The sequence below is a fragment of the Rhinopithecus roxellana genome, chromosome 18, assembly GCF_007565055.1.
Source record: "Rhinopithecus roxellana isolate Shanxi Qingling chromosome 18, ASM756505v1, whole genome shotgun sequence".
In the NCBI taxonomy this organism is placed as follows: domain Eukaryota; kingdom Metazoa; phylum Chordata; class Mammalia; order Primates; family Cercopithecidae; genus Rhinopithecus; species Rhinopithecus roxellana.
In genome coordinates this window covers 63,780,174-63,801,596 of record NC_044566.1, presented here as the reverse complement: position 1 = coordinate 63,801,596, position 21,423 = coordinate 63,780,174, and the positions used below count along the sequence as shown (strand labels likewise).

The 21,423-nt window shown below is 39.7% G+C and overlaps 1 protein-coding gene across 5 annotated transcripts in view; it reads right to left on the bottom strand.

Moving 5' to 3' along the window:
- XPO4 (exportin 4) overlaps nucleotides 1–21,423 on the bottom strand; it is a 115,443-nt gene that overhangs the window by 13,969 nt on the left and 80,051 nt on the right. For all 5 annotated transcript variants that reach the window (XR_004054700.1, XM_030922196.1, XM_010361254.2 and 2 more), the window contains 9 exons: nucleotides 14,784–14,960; nucleotides 14,084–14,226; nucleotides 13,442–13,587; nucleotides 12,460–12,637; nucleotides 6,010–6,169; nucleotides 5,320–5,489; nucleotides 4,340–4,514; nucleotides 1,653–1,946; nucleotides 953–1,133 (listed from right to left, as the gene is read on the bottom strand). Coding sequence is in view for 4 of the 5 variants with exons in the window: in XM_030922196.1 (XP_030778056.1) it covers nucleotides 953–1,133; nucleotides 1,653–1,946; nucleotides 4,340–4,514; nucleotides 5,320–5,489; nucleotides 6,010–6,169; nucleotides 12,460–12,637; nucleotides 13,442–13,587; nucleotides 14,084–14,226; nucleotides 14,784–14,960 (1,624 nt within the window). In the remaining variant the exon portion in view is untranslated. The remainder of the gene's footprint in view (nucleotides 1–952; nucleotides 1,134–1,652; nucleotides 1,947–4,339; nucleotides 4,515–5,319; nucleotides 5,490–6,009; nucleotides 6,170–12,459; nucleotides 12,638–13,441; nucleotides 13,588–14,083; nucleotides 14,227–14,783; nucleotides 14,961–21,423) is intronic.

The window sequence follows — 21,423 nt, the reverse complement described above, 5'->3', positions numbered from 1 at the left end:
GAATAAAAAAGTGGGTATTATAGCACCCAACTTAGAATCTTACAACAAGGAAGGAGCCAAAAATATCCACCACCCTATATGTCTGCACAACATATAACAGGAGAGACTAGATATGACTCATTTTTCTCTTATGAAACAGGATCCATTTTGTTTGAAGGCAAGGTGGGCAGTGGGATAGGAGGGGAGTGAACTCTACAGCACTGAAAACTACACAAATATATGAGGCTTAAATTACTGATCCGGGTCTTGCCTGTAACAGCAACTATCTTTTACCTATTGATTGTGAGACACAATGCTAGGCACCAAAGACACTTGACAGCTGATCCTTCAAACACGCTGAAAGGTATTTATTATGATACCCATTTGACCAGCTAGTAAAGGCACAGGCAGACGAATCCACTCCCCCATCATCCTGTATGTGAGACACTAGGCTAGGTCTTCAAAGTGTGGGCTGTGAACTCCAGAGAGCAGTGCTTCCCATCCCAACAGGGCTTTCCAAGCTGCACTCCGGAAACTGCTAGGGTTTGCTGGGGTGGCCACCTTGGGGGACATGGGAAGAGACTGGCCTCTGGAGTCATAGGCTGGGATTTGAATCCCAGTCCTGGTTAAGTATCTGTGGCCAAGTGACTTAAGCTCTCTATGCCTCTGTTTCCTCATCTATAAAGTGAGAATAACACGGGACTCACTCCACACCACTGTGAAAGGTAAGAACAGTGCTTGGCATTTAGTAAGATGTGAATGAATGAGAAATACTATTTCCAATATTCTCACAAGAGGAAAGCCAAGCAAGAGGGCCGCTGGGTCCCCACCCTCGCTTCAACCACAGAGATCTCCTTTCTTTTATTCCACAAATCGAACATCCTCATAAGATGTCTCTTATAGAAAACAATCCTTTGCTTTAATAAAAAGGAGGGTAACAACAAAGTTTAAAAACCATCACGTTACATTTTACCTGTATCACTGAAATCTATGAATTCTTTGGACAGCAGGTTAGTAAGAAGCTCCATAATGAGAAGCAGGTCTTGGTATTGCTCTTCTTCCGCTGTAACATCTATTCTTTGCCGTCCTAAATTATTCTTGGAATATACTTGCAACAAAGTAAGGCAGGCTTCATATAAGTTCATAGCTTTGGACTGCAAAAAAAAAATGCACAAATTATGCTACTTGGTAGAATCGATTTGAGAAACAAACACTGATACTAAAGAAATTTAAAAGTATATAAATTAACTCTGAATTCCAAGAGTAGCAATAATGCTTGCTTTAAACTACATTAAAACAATAATTATTTCTAAAAAGCATATATTAATATATTATTTTTAAAATTTTACCCCTTTTCTAACAAAATTTTAGGACAAAAATTTATATTCAGGTGCAGCAAACCACCATGGCACACATATACCTATGTAACAAATCTGAACATTCTGCACATATATCCTGTTTCTTTTTACAAGATATAAAAAAAAAAAAATTATATTCAATTAACATGACTTTCTCTGAATTAGAAGTTCTTTTTAAAAATCTTTTTGAAAATCTTTTGGAGGAACAAAAATATTATTTAAGATAATACTAATCAAATTTGAAGTAAAGATCTATTATTTTATTACAGCTTTAAAAGTTTTAATCCTGAAGGGATAAAATTAGAAAGTGCTTACCTCTCCAAGATAGCATATCTGTTTATGTGCAACTTCAACAAAAACCTCTATAATGAGATTGACAGTCTCTGGGGTATTCTTGTAAACTTCCATCAACCCAATGCAATTGGTAAGGAAGTCCATTAAAAAATTAAACAGGATTGCTACGTTGTCAATCTGGGTAGCCTCAGCAATGCCACACAGGGCCTCCAGTGTGGCAGTGATTTCCTGCTTGACTTCCTCTTGCTGACACATCTGCTGGAAGTTTTCTTGGTTTATTACTCTTAAGAATCGCTGCTGAAGTGGCTGAAGAACCTGTAAAAATAAACCAGGAATTTTCTTAAAGCTCAGTTCACATGCTTTATTTCCTCTGCTTGGATAAATATTCACTTTCCAAAACATTTCTAATTGTTGGAGGCAGGACAAGCACATAAAGAATATCTAAACCAGACTTTACATTCCCCATTTTGAGGGTCATCCTAACTTCTGGCTCATGTAAAGACAGAACACCCAAAGCATGGGACATAACTTTCTCCCTGCCACTCAAAGAATTCTGCCATTTCCCTCCATCTCCTTCCAAGTAATTAGCCAAAAAGGAAAAAACAAAGATAAACTTTATTTACAAAATCAGACAGCAAGCCACATTTGGCCTATGGGCTGCAGCCTGCCAACCTCTACAGAGTGAAGCCCAACACAAAGCTCTCGCCTGTTTTTTTTTTTCCTTTTTCCCTTACCTAATTCCTCTTGGCACAGAACATAACTTCAGATAATCAGTCCTGCCCTGTATATAAGAGTACTCATATTCAAGAGGACAGTATCTTAATTCGACTTAAAGCTGTCAGTATAATACCATAGTTTAAAATAAAAATATTTAGTCAGTCTGGTTTCCCCTGGATTTGAAGTCACAAACAACTGCCTAATTCCAATACTGTGCCCCTTCTCAAACCCTAAGGGCCCTCTAGACACAAGCACTGCAGGCTGGCCACCTACACACACACTGGCAACTCTTGGTCCTTGATTTAAAGCCTATTAAAGCCTGTGGTCCCAGCACTTTGGGAGGCCGAGATGGGCGGATCACGAGGTCAGGAGATCGAGACCATCCTGGCTAACCCGGTGAAACCCCGTCTCTACTAGAAAATACAAAAAACTAGCCGGGCGAGGTGGCGGGAGCCTGTAGTCCCAGCTACTCGGGAGGCTGAGGCAGGAGAATGGCGTGAACCCGGGAGGCGGAGCTTGCAGTGAGCTGAGATCCGGCCACTGCACTCCAGCCTGGGCCACAGAGCAAGACTCTGTCTCAAAAAAAAATAATAATAATGTGCCCATGGTTGTTATGGGTCAAACTGTGTCCCTCAAAAACTCATATGTGGAAATCCAAACCCCAGGACATGAACTTATTTGATAACAGAATTGGCTGGACGTGGTGGCTCACGCCTGTAATCCCAACGTTTTGGAAGGTTGAGGTGGGTGGATTACCTGAGGTCAGGAGACCAGCGTGGCCAACATGGCAAAACCGCATCTCTACTAAAAATACAAAAATTAGCCGGGCGTGGTGGTGTGCACCTGTAATCCCACCTACTCGGGAGGCTGAGACAGGAGAATTGCTTGACCCAGGAGGCAGAGGTTGCAGTGAGCCAAGATCGCACCACTGCACTCCAGCCTGAGTGACAGAGCAAGACTCCATCTCAAAGAAAAAAAGAAGAAGAAAATAGGGTTGCCATAGATGTAATTAGTTCAGATGAGATCATACCAGAATAGGGTGGACCCTTAGTTCAATATAACTGATATAGAAAGGGGAAGTGTGGATGCAGACACACACAGCGGGAGCATGTGAAGATGAAGGCAGGGATCAGGGTGATGCATTTACAAATCAAGGAATGCCAAAGACTCCCAGCAAGCTACCAGAGGCTATAGGTTTTCCCATATAGACTTCAGAAAGAACAAATCCTGCAGACACCTTATAGCTTGGACTTCCAGCCTCCAGAAGCAGGAGAAAACAAATTTCTATTGTGGAATTTTGTTACAGCAGCCCTAGGAAATGACTATCATGGTTAATCTGCATCTTATTCGAGACAGGAGAATGTTTCCCTGATCCCTAATGACGATTTAATAAGCCAGTCCATGCTCTCAATTGAGTTGGGAAAAATGTGCCTAAAATGCAGAACACTTGATAATATTCAATGTCATCGCACACAGGCAGGTACAGACAAATTATAAGATAATATTTGTTAAATAAGAAGCTTCAACCCATTCATTAGGAGAAAAAAGTATCAGAAAAGCTATGACTGGGCCAGGCACAGTGGCTGCTCACACCTGTAATCCCAGCACTCTGGGAGGCCAAGGCGGGCAGATTGCTTGAGGCCAGGAGTTTGAGACCAGCCTGGCCAACATGGCAAAATCCCGTTTCTACTAAAAATACAAAAATTAGCTGGGTATGGTGGCATGAGTCTGTAGTCCCAGTCACTTGGGAGGCTGAGGCAGGAGAATTGCTTGAACCCAGGAGGTAGAGGCTGCAATGAGCTGAGATTGCACCACTGCACGCCAGCCTGGGCAACAGAGTAAGACCCTGTCTCAAAAATAAAAAAAAAATAATAAAAAAAAAGCTATGACTGATATGTTTATGTCCCCAGAGACTCTTTTACGGCAATGCGTAGATGAAGGAACTACAGAGTTACACAAAAGGGCGCAATCAGAATAGAAGGCACTGTTACCTCTGTCCAATACTGCTGTTTGGTTTCCGTGTCCATATGTGCAAAACCTCCTAACACTAGAGCCTTCATCAATGTCCTCTGCACAGGACTTGACAAGAAATTGAGAGGTGGGCTTCGGCTTGCAAACTGCTTAGCTAAGTTCCACCAGTTCTCACACTGAATTACTAAGTTTGCCCTACAGGTAGAAATATCAAAACATAAGATGTATTACTATATATACACATACACACAAAGAAAACAAAAATAAAAAATAGCTAGATTTAATTACTTTTAAAGCAAAGTACAGTAAACAGGATAGACTTTGAAGTCACACAGGCTTACATTCAAATCCCACTAGTTGTTTGCCGATGTGAAATTTATTTAACCTCTATCAATCATCACTTCTCTATAATCTGCAAAATAGGAATAGTAACCGTCTCACGGGGCAGAGACTGATATAATGATTAAACGAGATACTACCTATGACGTGCTTAGAAGAGTACATAGTAAATTATAAGAATTCAATAAACCAGCCAATGACAATGGTAATAATAACAATGATATTCCTATACAGTAAGAACAACGAAAACATTTCTAGAATTGTTGTAGAAAGCACTAAAAATTTTACTTTCCAACATTAAATTTTAAATATCAGTATTTAATATTTAAAATGGAGATAAGATGTCTAAAAATTCAAAAGAGCACATTCCACATAAAAGTGTCCGCAACACTATAAATTACTAATGTGTTACTCACAGGGCTTTGATACCAAATCCTGAAGGAGTCAATGTAATGCTCAATTATAAGAAGGGAAAGCTCTATTTGCATTTGTAATAATAGTGTGATATAGTTTTTAAAATGCACTATTCCAAAAATGTAGGCTCTAGCTAGAATGAGGACCATGTAACCATTTGCCTGTTCAAAGGACTACACTAGGAAGGAAAAAAGAGTTTCTCACCGACACACATACACACACAGTCAGCCTCCAACAATGAGCTAACCTTTCTCTTCTTTCCACCAAAGTGACAAGGAGCTGCACAGTGTCATTTGCAAGGTCCTGCTCACTACTCCAGACCGAGAGGTTACTGATGACTTTTTGTAAGAGGTAGCCAATTATCCACTGAGAACCCTCTGTATCTGCTCCGAATGCTGTACTGAATGGCAGACTTATCTTAAGAAAGGAAACACATTTTTTAAGGTAAGCAAGAAAGATCAACTCAAGAAAAAAAAAAAAAAAAAAACAGAAAAATCAAACTGAAATCAGTATCTAATCTGAAGTAGTGCTTACTTCACATCAACTTTACAAGCAGGTACTCATTTTCACAGGTCAAAAAAAAAGACATCCTCAATCCACTCACATTTTCCAGTGTGATTTTCCCGTCAATTTCTGTTATTCCCATAGTATTAAAAAACTAACATAATATTACACCAAATAAAAAAAAAACATAATCTATTCCCAAATAATAATCTTTATCTTCAATAGTGGTTAAAATAAACTAAATCAAGTGATGTGCTCTGAAACACACATTAAAACAGCATTCCAGTCATGTAATTCTCTTCAACATAGAAAATGTTGAACTGCTCTTAAACAGTTACATTTCGATGAAAACCCCACCAAGAAAAATGTTCCTGCTTCTATAACTGCCATCATCACAAATCCAAATGAAGTTTTAACAGTTTTACATTCTGACCTGATCATACAGTTTTTCATCCACCAGGAGATAAGTCTTTGCCCAGCGTTTTAAAAACCAAACAATATCTTTGCCCATCTGAGGACTTAGTAGATGAGTGAGATCTGCTCTTATTGCTCGAGATTCAACTTCTGAAACTCTGAGAATGGCAGACAACAGCCTGTAGGTATAAAGCAGACATCATCATTCTTGGATTTCTTTAGTGGTTGTCTAACTATTTTCTTCCTTAAAGTCCTTTTTGGTCTTTCAGTTATCTGAATTTAGGTCAGGCTATGCCCGAAAATTTCATCAATAGAGTTTTAGACAAGTGTCCTGTATTATTTCTGATCTTTCACGAAGCAGGAGACAAGATAAAGAACGGAAGAGTCAACACTAAAGACGTCCTTCTGCTGAAGTTGTAACCACATGCAGGAATCTCAGCATTACTAGCTCAACAGAATTTTCAGATTCAAAACTTTCAGATTTTCAGGAGAAATACACCAAATTAAATCTTCAGAGTACATGCCAAATTCTTTTAGCATGTACTACTTAGCATCACTACTTAAAACTACCCTGGTTAGTGTGGTTTGTGGTTTTATGTGATGATCATGTTACAGTACAAGATCTGGGTGCTATCTGGAAAGTCTGAATCTTGAGCCTTGTTTAAATCTAATCTAGCAGACTTGATTCTTCACGGTATTTTTAAATAAACTCTTGCTAGAAAGATTACCTGTGTAAGTGCACATATTGCCCTTTCCTGCACTACATAATTCATATGGTCGTGTGGTGTCAATCACACAGCGTGACATGCAGACAAACAGAAATGTCTTTGTTGAGGAGGGCATATAATCAGAAGGGATATATATTTAACTTGACTTTAGCCAAAAGGCAAGGAAGCAAAGGATGTAATGGAAAGAACCCATTACACACCAAAGAATATCAGTGCTGAGAAAAAGATTCCAATCACTCAAATTCGGCTTATGCTCCTTTACTAGTGCTCTCAGGAAGCCTGAAATGATCTCATCATGAAATCATACAAACATGTTTCAGTTCTTTACCCCACTGTATGGCCCACTGTCACCGCCCTCATCTTCCTGCAGCCTCCCTGGGGTCACTGCCCTTCCTCCCTTCATCTAGCCATCTGCCTCCTCTTTCCCAGTCTCTATAGCAGCATCCTCTTCTCCTGACCTCCTTCTTTAAATCAGGAGGTTTTTAAGGTTCCAGCCCAGAATCTATATTTTTCTTTTTGAGACAGAGTTGCTCTGTCACCCAGGCAGCAGTATGCTCAGACACAATCACGGTTCACTGCAGCTTTAACTTTCTGGGTTCGAGGGATCCTCCTGCCTGAGTCTCTCAAGTAGCTGGGACTACAGGCAAACACTACCACACCAGGCCGATTTACAAAATTTTTTTAAAGATGGGGTTTCATCATGTCACTCAGGCTAGTCGTGAACTCCTGAGCTCAAGCAATCTTCCCACCTTGGCCTCCCAAAGTGTTGGGATTACAGGCATGAGCCACCATGCCCAGCCTTCTTCACTGCACACACACTTCCTATACCACCAGTACTCAAACTTTAAAAAATTTTTTTAGGGTGTATGTGAACACCAATAAAACAAACCAACAAAACCCCAACAATCTCCCAATACAGTAATACATTTAAGTTGCAGATATGTCAAAATTTCTGGTAAGATTAAATCATTTTAAATATATATTCCAGTCTAACAAAATTCAAAATAAAATGGTTACATTAACACTTTACATTTACGCATTGGAGTTTTATTATCGTAATGTTCTGGTACCCACTATAATCCATTAAAAATGTAAACAAATTTTCCTTATTTTTATTTCAATTTCATTTTCCATAGAACATTATCCTAATACAATTTTTATGTTCCAGTATTTTATTCATCATACTACATACTCTGATACAAATGTCTACATATTGAAAGATAACTTTTAAACATTTTCAATGACCATAAGACCGTAAGTGTTTAAAAATGTCTTCTGGATTGAGTTATCATTATGATACTTAAAACTAGACAACTGAGCAAAACAATATAAATTTAAATAAATTATTAAACATAAATAAACACAAACATAAAAGTGTATGCATCTCTTAGTGTGATTAACTTGGTAGGGTTCTTTCCCCACTTAGTTCATGTATCTTTGAATGAACATCACCTATTGCCAGATGAGCGGGTTCAGCATGATTTGATTCCTATTTTTCCTTTTGATATAAGTACTGAGAAAACTCCATATAAGTAGAACCTATTTTTAAAATAGCAGAATCACCCAATTATTTGTATTTCTTCCAAGTTATATGCCAAAAATCACAGCGATCTACCAACAAAAATTATTTTTAATAATCTCTTAGTTGATGTGATTAGGTCCTCTTCATGTTATTTGATGCAAAGGGCTGAAACCTGCTAACTGTCCACTCACTCGTGACTCAGTCACTCAGTGCCACACTGGTTGCGACCGTCCCTCTCCTCGGCAGGGTTGTACATGCCTGCCAATCCACACCTTCAGAGGTAGACCTGAGAACTTTGGCTTTTCTTTTGTAAAGTGGAAGAAACATCAGTGAAAGAGCCACTCAGCCTGAGTCAGGCAGGTCCAGGGGAGGCGCCCAGGGGCCTTTCTTCTACCTCAGAAGTACCTCATAACCCAAGAACCTTTCTCCATCTTCATTCCAAGACTACTAAGGAAAATGCTTCCTAACTTGCCTTGCCACCCTTTAAACTGATCACCCATGGAATAGTATCTCTAAAATAATTTGATCACTTCACTTCTGGGCTGTAAATCCTTGTCAGTACTTCTACTCCCACTTTATCAGCCCCACCCACAGCATCCTCCCTGCCTCTCCACCCTCATCCCCCTACCAAGGCCGTCGCCCTGCCCTCCTGGGTCACACACCAGCTACACCTAAGTTCCTCTCACTTGAGCAGGGCTCTCTTACTGTCAGAGGCATCGAACCAGACGGACTCCATCTTGAGTGAGGGCTAGGAAGTGACACTGGGGCCTGATGGGCTGCATTCCCAGAAAGTCAAGCACTCCCTATTCTCTAGATGTTACAGTGAAGGGAACAAATCAGTAAGATTTACTACGCAGACCCAGACTTGGGAGTGTCCAGATATTCTGACATCTGTAGAACAAAAGCATTCCTAATATTGCTTAAAAGACAGCAGTACTGATTCTTGCAAAATACAGTAATTAAGAAAATTAATCCTTTATCACAACCTCTTGTAGCAAAGCACATCACCCCATGATCTTTTTTTATTATTTACACACACACACACACACACACAAGAATTGTGCCTATGGTGGACGCGTTCCTCCTCTTATTTTCTTATTTCTTATTTTCAGGAACTTCCTGCTTTGTCTGTGGAGTAACCATTCTTTTATTCCTTTACTTTCTTAATAAACTTGCTTCACTTTACTCTATGGACTCGCCCTGAATTCTTTCTTGCGCAAGATCCGAGAACCCTCAGGGACCCCTTTCCAGTAACATCGCTGCTCATGCTATTGTCACTGCCTGAAGTACTCTTATGTTTCAAGAAGCCACCTCTGGTTCTCCTCTGCCCATAGATCAGGGGAATCAGGAGCTCCTGTAACACCCATACACACTTCTAACTGTACCCTCAGATGCTGGCACGCAGGGGAGTTGAAATCCAGCTGGTAAAAACATCAAAATATTTTTAAATTCTTGATATTCCAAGATTAATACCCCATTCCTACTTCAATTTCTTAAAGCACTATATCTACAAATATATTCCAAACAGCACTCAGTTTCTCATATTTTCCAAGTCAATCCTAGATTACATTTGTACATCATAAATCCAAAGTCAACACAATAAATCAAACAGAGCTTTCTTTAACTTCTCACAACCTCCAGTATAGGTCTGAGCCACCATCATCTTTCTCTTGGATTACTGCAATTTGTCTCCTAACTGGTCTCCTGGCTTCCATCACTTACTCTCAGGTTTTTTTTGCATTTTTTTTCTTGAGACAGGGTCTTGCTGTGTCGCCCAGGATGGAGGGCAGTGGTGCGATCTCAGTTCACTGCAACCTCTGCCTCCCAGGTTCAAGCAATTATTGTGCCTCACCCTTCTGACTAGCTGGGACTACAGGAGGCGAGCACCACGATGCCCGGCTAATTTTTTGCATTTAGTAGAGACGGGGTTTCAACATTGCCCCGTCTGGTCTTGAACTTCTGAGCTAGGGCAATCTGCCCACGATGGCCTCCCAAAGTGCTAGGAATCCAAGCGTGAGCCACGGTGCCCAGCCTCCATCATTTACTCTCAATGCAGCAGAGTAAACTTCTTAACATTTAAGTTACTCTTCTGCTCAAAACCCTACAATGGCATGCCGCTTCATTCAGAACAAAAACCAAAGATGTTACAAAGGCCGAAGACTTTATCTGTTTTCCTTCTATTTTCCTAACTCCATCTCCTACAAAATTCCACCTCACTCTGTTCAACCCACCACGGCACTCTTGCTGTTCTTGAACATGCCAGGCAGGCCCAGGGCCTTTGCATTCACTGTCTATTTTGCTTGGAATGCTCTCCCCGCAGACACCTTCATGGCCTCCCTTACCAGCCTCAGATCTCTGCTCCCATCACCTTCTAAATAAAGCCAACACTGACCACACTAATGACAGCTACAACAAGCCCTACTGATACTCACTCTAGCTTTTTACCTGTCACATTTGTTGTCTTCTAACAGACTACATAATTTACTTATTTATTCTCTCTCCTTTACAAAGAGCTTTAAAAGAGGAGTGATTTCTATCTGTTTTGTTCAAATACCCAAAGGCTCCCTGTTACGTAGTCAATAATTATTTCTCAAATGATACCTGTTTTAAGAAATGTGAGCTGCTTTTTTAGTGGAACAAAAAACGTTTCTACCATATAACATTAAATTTCATATTAATTCTTTGGATTAAAAATGTGGTGAGTTTTTTTTGGTCCCAATCCTCCATAGTCTGTGCTCTCAGATACCAAAATGTGTCGCTCCCACACTAACACCTGGGACTGACAAAAATTGAAAAAGCACTTAAAATACAAGGAAAGCACTCCTAATGTTACTGCCCAAGCAAACAATACAACAAAGAATATATAATATGACAGCACCCTGAAATGAACTGCTTTTTAAATTAACATTCACCACCAACCAAACCACAGCAAAGCACTGATTTCCAGAGACACTAAATCTAATAACTATAGTAATCCTAAAATGAAGACGTAACTTTTTCAATAAAGTATGATTTTATTTCAAACAAGACAATGCAACAATAAAGGAAATAAATTTCCCAACATATCCTTGGTTATCAGCTTAATATTTCAACTATTTTTTTAAAAGCCACATTTTCTATTGCATGTTTAAATGATATCCACATATTTTTGCATTCCAAAAAGAATAAAGAGGACAGCATCCTGTTTGAGTTACTGGTTTTGCAGCTGATAAAAACCAATGTTATTATCATTACTGACATCTCTGCTTGCAACCTACATTTAAAATAAAGATACTGAAATTTTACATGTTGTTTTCAAATCCACTTGTAGGAACTTTTTTTTTTTTTTTTTTTTTTGGGAGACAGAGTCTTGCTCTGTCGCCAGTCTGGCGTGCAGTGGTGTGATCTGAGCTCACTGCAACCTCCGCCTCCCAGGTTCAAGTGATTCTCCTGCCTCAGCCTCCCGAGTAGCTGGGACTACAGGTGTGCACCACCTCACCCAGCTAATTTTTGTACTTTTAGTAGAGACAGGGTTTCACCATGTTGGTCAGGATGGTCTCAACCTCTTGACCTCGTGATCTGCCCGCCTCAGCCTCCCAGAGTGCTGGGATTGCAGGCGTGAGCCACTGCACCTGGCCAGAACATTTTTAATACAGGTTTACCCCCCCCTTAATTTCATCATTAAGAATTAACGAAAATGTTGCCATTAGTACTAGAAAGATTAAAGTGAATTGTTTCATTTGAGGCACTCTCCTGTCTTCTAACAGGGCTCTTCAGTTTCACATTTAGAATAAATATTTCCATTTTTTGAGATACGAATTATCTATCATTTTCCATGAGAAAGCCACCGAAACATAGTTTTAGCTTTTATGAGCGAGACTTAACGTTCATCTGGTCCCCTTCGTTTAGGGCGCCTGCATGCATCAGTACTGCCCTCTGATGGACAGGCGTTACGTTCATAACTACATCCAATGTCCCTTCCAAGTCTCATCATATTCGGAATAATCTGACATTTCTCTTCTTCAGTACTGGGGATAGCTGTCAACTCTCACTAGAGTGGCATTGCCTAAATATACTGAGTACTTGCCATCCTTGTGTATTTCAAGGCTTCTCCAAGTTTTCATTTTTTTTCATGTATCAGATTTACAACGTGCCTATCACTCCAGTCATCTACCCATCAACTCAGAATTTATAAAACAGTATAAAAATTACAAGAGCACAGCTATAGAGTTTATATTACCTAATCACAGAATCTGTTCTGTTGTACCCTGGGATGGAAGAAGCCTTTTCTCCTGGAGATCCCAAAATTTGAAGTGTTGTATTAATGTCAACTTCAGATGAATGCTTAATGGAATATTCCATTATTTCTGGAGGTATTAGCGGAGTCTCTCCCTGAGTATCATCAGCTAAGAGGTAGCCTTCAGTTTAAAAAAAATTAAAAATGAACACTTAACAAATCTACATTTATCAAATTGTACTATAAATGTTTTCAGTTTTATTTGATTTAGATACATCATATAAATTGATGTAAATTATAAATGTTAACCTGTTCATTTCAAGTTTATGCAAAAAAACTTTCTACGTCTCAGATAAGTAACCCTCAAAAATACAGAAAAGGACAAATGTTTTATTCACCAATTTTGTAATTCACAGGGGCTTTTTAATCTGCTGTCTTAGATAATTTTCAGTACTGTATTCTGTAAAGTCAACAGAAATTCTGCTACTATCTATATTAGAAGTCAATATTAGGGAATTCATTTTCAAAAGTCAAGATTTTTTCCTTATTATTTAAAATATGGAAACACTAACAGTATGGTGGTCAAAAAAGAAGTTCCTAAGAGTCAGACTGCCTAGATTTACATTCTGGCTCCAAAAATTAACAGCACTGTGACAATGCGCTAGTTTCTTATACTCTCAAAGTCCCAGCTTCTTCATCTATTAGTTGGGGATAATGACGATGATGATGATAACAGTAATACTACGTAGCAATACTAATTCAGCGGGTAAAATGAGATCCGTAAAACATTTGGTATGCAATAGCACTGCATACATGTTAGCCAGTATTTTTTAAAAATGCATCCACAGTTCTATGGCAGAAAATAGCTGTATCCAAATTTTATCCAATATTGTATATACACTATTGTTTTTCACATATGAAGCTTCTTTTAAGGCTTGAACTGCCCAGCTGGCAATTACATTTTAAAAAGAAACCACCAACCAACCTGTAACTAAAATAAGCCAGTGAATATCTTCATAGAGATCATCAAGCATTTTGTTGTCAATAGTGCTCGAACCAGGTGAAGCAAGCAATTGCTGCTGGTGTCGCTGTAACTGGCCATGGAGTCTTGTTACTCTTTCTTCTAATAAACTAAAAGAGGAGAGAACAGCAGCTTCATAAGTTCAATAAGCAAAGACGCGGAGCAACTCACAACTTCCATATATCAGACGACACGAATTAAATGTTAGCGTAAAAACACATACACAGAACATTATAGTACACAGCTGTTCTCAAAGCACTATAGGAATTATGATTTATTTTTATAACAGAATTAAAACACTGCTTTACAAACAATCAAGGTTTACAACAGGCATTTGAAAACTGGTTATTCCAAGTTTTTACTGATATGGGTCAAATCATTTCTCATACCATGTTTTCCACAATCTCTCTGCCATCTATGCTGTAGTGCCTGGGCTCCAAATGTCTAAGCCAAGGAACGCAATCATGAGTATGTTTCTGTCCATTTGTTCCAGTGTGCTGGGACACGGGGTGGGGGTGTTTAAAGTCTTTAAACACTTTAAGTGCTCTCCAGGGAATTGTGAATACAGAATATTTGCTCCATGGGGTTTCTTTGGACTGTGTGTACCTTGTCAGAAGAGGTATACAGTGTTCTGCAGCAATTCTTCCTAGCATTCCTACACTGGCCAGTTGATCAGAAAACTGGTCTCGATCATCCTCTTGAAGTTCACTTATTTCTTCCTCCTCACGAGAGGCCACGCCATTGGCAGTCTATTGCAAGTGAAAGCGATAAACAATGAGGAACTGCATTACCTATTCAGCGTGCACTTCTGCAGCTCCACAACACAGCTTAGACAGCTTAGCACTGCAGAGCAAAAGGAGAGCAGGACACAGCCAACCCTGGAGCACAGCTATCTACGAACTCCCTTCTAACAAGGCTGACAGCCGGGAGAGTTATCAAAACAGGGAAACATACAAGAGCAAGAAGTACAGGAATCACTCCATGGTGATCAACACAACTAACTGCACGCCCACAACCCACCTCCCACATGGGAGAATTGAACTTCTGTCACTGAAAAGACCGGACATCCATGGTCCAAATTATTCATATCTCTTGACAGCTAGACAGAAAGAGGTGAGTAACTGAAAAGGAATATATACAAGCAACATCCCATATAATAAGAACTCAGAGAACAAGGCCACTTCTGCTCCCGGCAAATCTTCTGAGGGAACCCATCCTGAATTTCTAGCATTACATAATGTGTAACACGGTGAAATATAGCCTATGATGAAATAGACTGTTAATTACCATCTTGCGTAAAACTCACCAAATTTCTTGTGCCATCTGGAGCGGCTAGGTGGCACTGAATATAGGAATTGAAAACTTGAACTGCATGTTGGGTAAAAAAGCCTTTATGGAAATGTTTGTCATCTTGAACCAAAGTTAACCAGGACTCCAACAATTTATCATATGCTTCCATGTATACCATGTCATCTTTATCAAGCTAAAAGATAAGAACATTCATAAAACAAATGTTCAGAGACCGACAACTGGCATTATAACAAGTCATACAAACACATACAAATAGTTTAAGTTTTTCCTTTAACAGAGCTTCCAATTAATAAGTTCTTACTGAACTTTCTAAAATCTTTCTAAGTGCAGTCTAAGTAAGTCTTAGGCCATCTGGAATTAAAGTTTATTTTAAAACCCAGCTGTTCAGTGTTATGCGGAACATGCATTTTTCAAACAAAAATAATATTAACATTTTCTGTAGTCAAGAAGAGAATTGTTAAAAAAAAAAAAATTATACACCCTACACACGTTAAAATGGTTTTAGAGAAACTGAAGAATGATGAAAACAGACTGACTTAATCAGCAGGTGTAACAATATGTGGGGAGAACTCTACCAGTGCTCCTTAACAAGAAATAACTTATAATAAAAAAGAACAGCAAATCCCATACAGTAGAAAAGCATTAAGTGTCTTCAAAAAAATGTAATACCCACTGACTCAACTCATAATATTAGAGAAATATCTAAAGTGTCCCATACTTAGAGAAAATTCAGAATTTAACAAGCACAAATACTTTGTAAATGTGGAAATAAATTTCTCCCTCTTTTTGGTTCTCCGTCTTTCTGGTTCACTGCAGTTAGTTTTTCTTCTTACAAAGGAAGCACATAGAAAAAGGAAGACTTAGAAAAAGAGACGAGTAGATGAGAAGATGAGGGAAAGCAAGGCTTCTCCTTGCCCAAAGCTCTGACTGGCTGAATAGGCCTCTCCACAAGCATGGTACCGGCTGTAACTAGACCTGTACAAGATCCACTAACGAGACCATGAGGCTGTATACGCTTCAAGGTAGTCGCAGTGAAATTATTTACCTTGTTATTCCTAATTTTCCTCTTTCCTATTCTTTCTTCTTCATTTAGCTACTATTACTGAATTAAAGTGTTACACCTAAACTACACCACTGAGAATGAAGAGAAAAATTATCAGAGAAAAAGGTAGGATGACAATGTACATCACCAGGCTGTTTCAGAGTTACTTGTGGTCCAAGATCTCCCTGAATGGAGCTAACATTTGGCTAAAAGGTCACTCTAGTTTAAAACCCTGCAAAGGTCAGGAGGCAAGAATGAGCCTGGCATTTATACCACTGAGAGAGAGCCGGTGGACCTGGAGCAGACAGTGGCAGGTCCTGACATAACACGGGGTGAGAATGGGGGCTGGCAGGCAAGGAACAGACCAAATGCCTTGATAGGCTATGACAAGGACACTAAGTTTTCTTCCAACTGCAGCAGAAAGCCACTGCAGTGCTTGAAACAGATAGAACACTTTTTTTTTTTTTTTTTTGAGATGGAGTCTCGCTCTGTCACCCAGGCTGGAGTACAGTCATGTGATCTCGGCTCACTACAGTATCCGCTTCCTGGGTTCAAGTGATTCTCCTGCCTCAGCCTCCTGAGTAGCTGGGACTACAAGTGTACACCATCATGCCCAGCTAATGTTTGTATTTTTAGTAGAGATGGGGTTTCGCCATGTTGGCCAGGATGGTCTCGAACTCCTGGCCTCAAGGGATTCGCCTGCCTCAGTCTCCCAAAGTGCTGGGATTACAGGTGTAAACCACTGCACCTGGCCAGATATAATTCTTTAAAGGAAAATCACACTGCTTACACTGCAAAGTATAATGGTGCCATGGACCAGGGTAGAGATGATGGCAAGTGGCCCAACTGGGTACAGATTTTGGAGAAAGGGCTGACACTGGAAAATGACCTGAGGCAAGACAGAAAACAAGGCGGGGGCGGGGGGGTTTTATCCTGACAGCTGGGAAGATTCCTACAATACAGAAGGATGGAGGTGTTGGACAGGCCAATGTGAGATGATGCATACTGGGAGATGAAGGCCTCTCGGTCTCGCTTCTTTTGGACATGTTAAATTTTAGATCCAAAATAGGAATCCAACCGTGAATGTTCTGTTAACTGTTTGATGCGTGTCTGGAGTTCAGGAAAGAGATCAGGGCCAGAAACACAAATTAGGGCGCCATCAGCACACAGAGATCTAAGTGTTTATTTTTAAAGTTGCAAACCCAGAAACATCCACTTAGAAGATGTTGATTAAGAATAAGGAGGGGCGGCCGGGCGAGGTGGCTCATGCCTGTCATCCCAGCACTTTGGGAGGCTGAGGCGTGCTCGGATCACGAGTTCAGGAGATCAAGACCATCCTGACGAACACGGTGAAACTCCGTCTCTACTAAAAATACAAAAAAATTAGCCAGGCGAGGTGGCGGGCGCCTGTAGTCCCAGCTACTCGGGAGGCTGAGGCAGAAGAATGGCGTGAACCCGGGAAGCGGCAGAGCTTGCAGTGAGCCAAGATCGTGCCACTGCACTCCAGCCTGGGCGATAGAGCGAGACTCCGTCTCAAAAAAAAAGAAGAAGAAGGAGGGGCCGCGCATGGTGGCTCATGCCAGTAATTCCAATACTTTGGGAGGCTGAGGCGGGTGGATCACCCGAGGTCAGGAGTTCGAGACCAGCCTGGTCAACATGACAAAACCCTGTCTCTACTAAAAAGACAAAAATTAGCTAGGCATGGTGGTGGGAGCCTGTAATCCCAGCTACTTGGGAGGCTGAGGCAGGAGAATCGCTTGAACCTGGGAGGCAGAGGAGAGACCCACACTTATATAAAAACTACATATGTTAGATCATTGAGGATGAAGGACTATTCAATAAATGTTGGAGAAAAACCTGTTATCCACATGGAGAAAAACAATTTGCACCCTTACTCGATTAAATTCTAAGATGCTAAAATGATAAAAGGCAAATTTTAAAGAATTTAGAAGAAAACACAGGAAGGGTAGGCGTCTTTACATTAGAACCAAAATTACAAATCATTAAAAAACAAAAAACAACTTTCAACTACATTAAGATGAGGAACGCTTGTTCTTCAAAAAATATGATGAAGTCAAAATGCAATGTGATATCCAGCACTAGGTCCTGGCACAGGAAGAGGACATTGGTGGAAAACTTGTTGAAATCCAATAAAGCCTGCAGTTTAGTTACTAATAATATGCCAATGTTAATTTCTTAGTTCTGACAAATGTACCATGGCTCAAAAGATGATACTATTAAGAGAAAACTGGGTACAAGGCACATGGAAACTCTCTGTACTGTCTTTGCAAATTTTCTGTAAATCTAAAATTACTCCAAATTTTAAATACAGAAAAAAAAAAGATACGATAGTGAAAAAGGAGCCATAAAAAAGAACAGATCTGCGTATTAGTTCATTCTCTCACTGCTGTAAAGAATTACTTGAGACTGGGTAATTTACGAAAAAAAGAGATTTAATTGACTCACAGTTCCACAGGAAGCATGACTGGGAGGCCTCAGGAAACTTACAATCATGGTGGAAGGCGAAGGGGAAGTAAGCATGTCTTAGCATGGCAGAGCAGGAGCGACAGAGCGAGGAGAGAACTGCCACACACTATCATGAGAATAGCACGTGGGAAACCACCACCCCCATAATCCAATCACCTCCCACCAGGTCCCCATGCCTGACACGTGGGTATTACAAGATTATAATTCGACATGTGATTTGGGTGGGGACACAGAGCCAAACCATATCAGTCTGGAACACATACAACCAACAAAATACTAGTTCTAGAACATATATAGACTTTCTACAAATCAGGAAGGAAAAGACAAACACCCCATTAGGAAAATGGGCACAAGCTTTGCAAAAGAGGAGTCACGGAACTGCATATTTAAATATATGAAAAGACGCTCAATGTTATTGGTACTTGGGAAAGCAAATTAATTTGGCAGTAAGTGTTGGTGAGAACATGGATCACTGAGAACTCACATATGCGTAATACACTGGTCCAATCACTTTAGCAAAAATTTCACACTACTATCTTCTGAAAGTGAACATTTACATACTCTCTGATCAAAAAATTCCACTCCTAGGTTTATACTTTAGGAGAGTTCTCAGTCAGGCATGGTGGCTCATGCCTGTAAGCCCAGCACTTTGAAAGGCTGAAATGGGTGGATCACCTGAAATCAGGAGTTCAAGACTAGCCTGGCCAACACGGCGAAACTCTGTCTCTACTAAAAATACAAAAATTTGCCAGGCGTGGTGGAATATGCCTGTAGTTCCACCTACTCAGGAGACTGAGGCAGGAGAATCGCTTAAACCTGGGAGGCAGAAGTTGCAGTGAGCCAATATTATACCACTGCACCTCAGCCTGGGTGACAGAGCAAGATTCTGTCTCAAAATAATAATCATCATCACCATCACCATCATCATCATCATCATCATCTATCGAATGCTAAGAGCCAGGCACTGGAATATGAAGATGAATAAGATACTTTCTTTCCATAGAAACATCTGTGGCCTGTTTATATACTTAACAAAGCATGTGCTTTACAGCCATCATTTGTTAAGTCTTAACAGTTTATCTTGCCAAAATAAACAGACTGGTAACATCACAAGAGGAATTTAGAAATAGCATTCTCTGACCCACCCAGTCTCCAAAAAAAAAAAAAAAGGAAGATATTTTCTAAGACGTATTTTTGTTGTTTTTTAGGTACATATCTAACACATGTTATTGTGGTTTAATTATTCATATATATAAAAGTATTCTAAAAAGTAAAAGTCTTATACGCCTATCATTAAAAAAAGCTTTCAATAATCCCTCCTATTAACACTCTGATATTAGAACAGAAGATCAGAGGTAGACTGCAAGAGCCTCAACTCATTGGATGGCAATTTACAGTAAGACTATGGACTTCTAAACAGCCTTCTGGTTTCTTTTGGAGATAATGTAACTCATCAAGCAAAGTGTGAGAAATATGGTTGATGACAATTGGCAACTAAATCTTTCAGTCTAATCACAGAAAACTGAAACCTAATCTAGCGCTTTTTCATAATACCCTGGCCCTGCTCCATGGTCACTCTGGCCAAAACCCAGCAACCAAGGCAGCAGCACGTGCACAGAGATGACTAAGGAGACCAAGCTAGACGCTATGTGCTCATGCCCTTGGTATTGTCAGGCCTGCTGCCAGAGAGGCTTTGGAGAGGGGCTTAGAGCTTATGAGACTACTTGACCCCACTTCACTCCATCTGGAAATGGAGGGTGGAGAAGGTAATCAAAACATGGTATCAACACTTATCTCTCAATGCCCATAATTAACTTCAAAGTATATAGAGCAATAAATTTGCAATCCTTTAGTCATAGAAAAAAATATTTTGTTTTGGTAATTATGTTGAATACATAATTCCAAAATAGTGGTTACTTTTATTTATGAAAATGCTGTCAAATGAAGCTTTGAAAACTTTCAATATGTGAAATCTGTCCCCTTTTTGACATCAAATTGAATTTCAGAGATTAAAATCTAGTATCACTACATGATTCCAACTATACGACATTCTAGAAAAGGCAAAACTATGGAGACCGCCAAAAGATCAGTGGTTGCCAGAGGTTGGCGGGGCAGGGAGGGATAAACAGGCAGAACACAAAGGATTTTCAGAACAGTGAAACTACTCTGTATGATACCTTAATGGTGGACATCATACACTTGTCCAGACCCACAGAATGTAGAACGCCAGGAGTGAACCTTATGTACACTATGGACTCTGGATGATGATGATGTGTCAATGCAGTTTCATCAGCTATAACAATGTACCACTCTCGTGTGGGATGTTGATGGGTGAGGGTGGGGAGACTGCATGTTTGAAGGAGTTTGTATTTTCACCCAATTTTTGCTGTGGACTCAGAACTGCTCTAAAATATAAAGTCTTTATCTATATTTATATTTATCTATATAAATCTAATATCAGATATTGTAAAAATATGAGCTAACTCTCATGTTAGGGTAAGTTATAGATTGTCTTCCTGTGAACAGCAAGTAATCATCACTGACAACTCCAAATCCTTTCCATGAAATTGGACAGCTCTTTCTGTTGATCATCGATTATCTTCATATGTAAACATAAATAACATGTGTTAGATAAGTATGTGATTCACAGACAAAAAATGCAGTGAGATGAACATGCGCAATTCATTTTCACAGAAAATCTTATGTCTACAGAATATCCTTCAAAAAGTTCCTTTTATATTATTCTTTACAACAGTTTGGAAGTGAAAACAGCTTCAACTATCAGAGATTGTAGAAGCTGCAAACAAGTGCCCGAAACACTGGCTGGGAAGTTCACCAGCAGTGTCTGCTTATAGACTCACTTGGCAGAAGTAAGTAATGCAACAAGCACCTGCACGCAATAACAGGAGAGGGAAAAAACACAGGTTAAAAACAACAGAAAAAGGCTCCATCAATATACTACACTACTTCTTAATCTGCGTGGTTGATACATAATTGTTCATTTCATTATTCTTTATATTTTTATAACATAAAACTAGACTTTATAAGAAACATTTCACAATAACTTCAAATTTTATAGGCATTGGCACAACCCCCACGTCCAGTG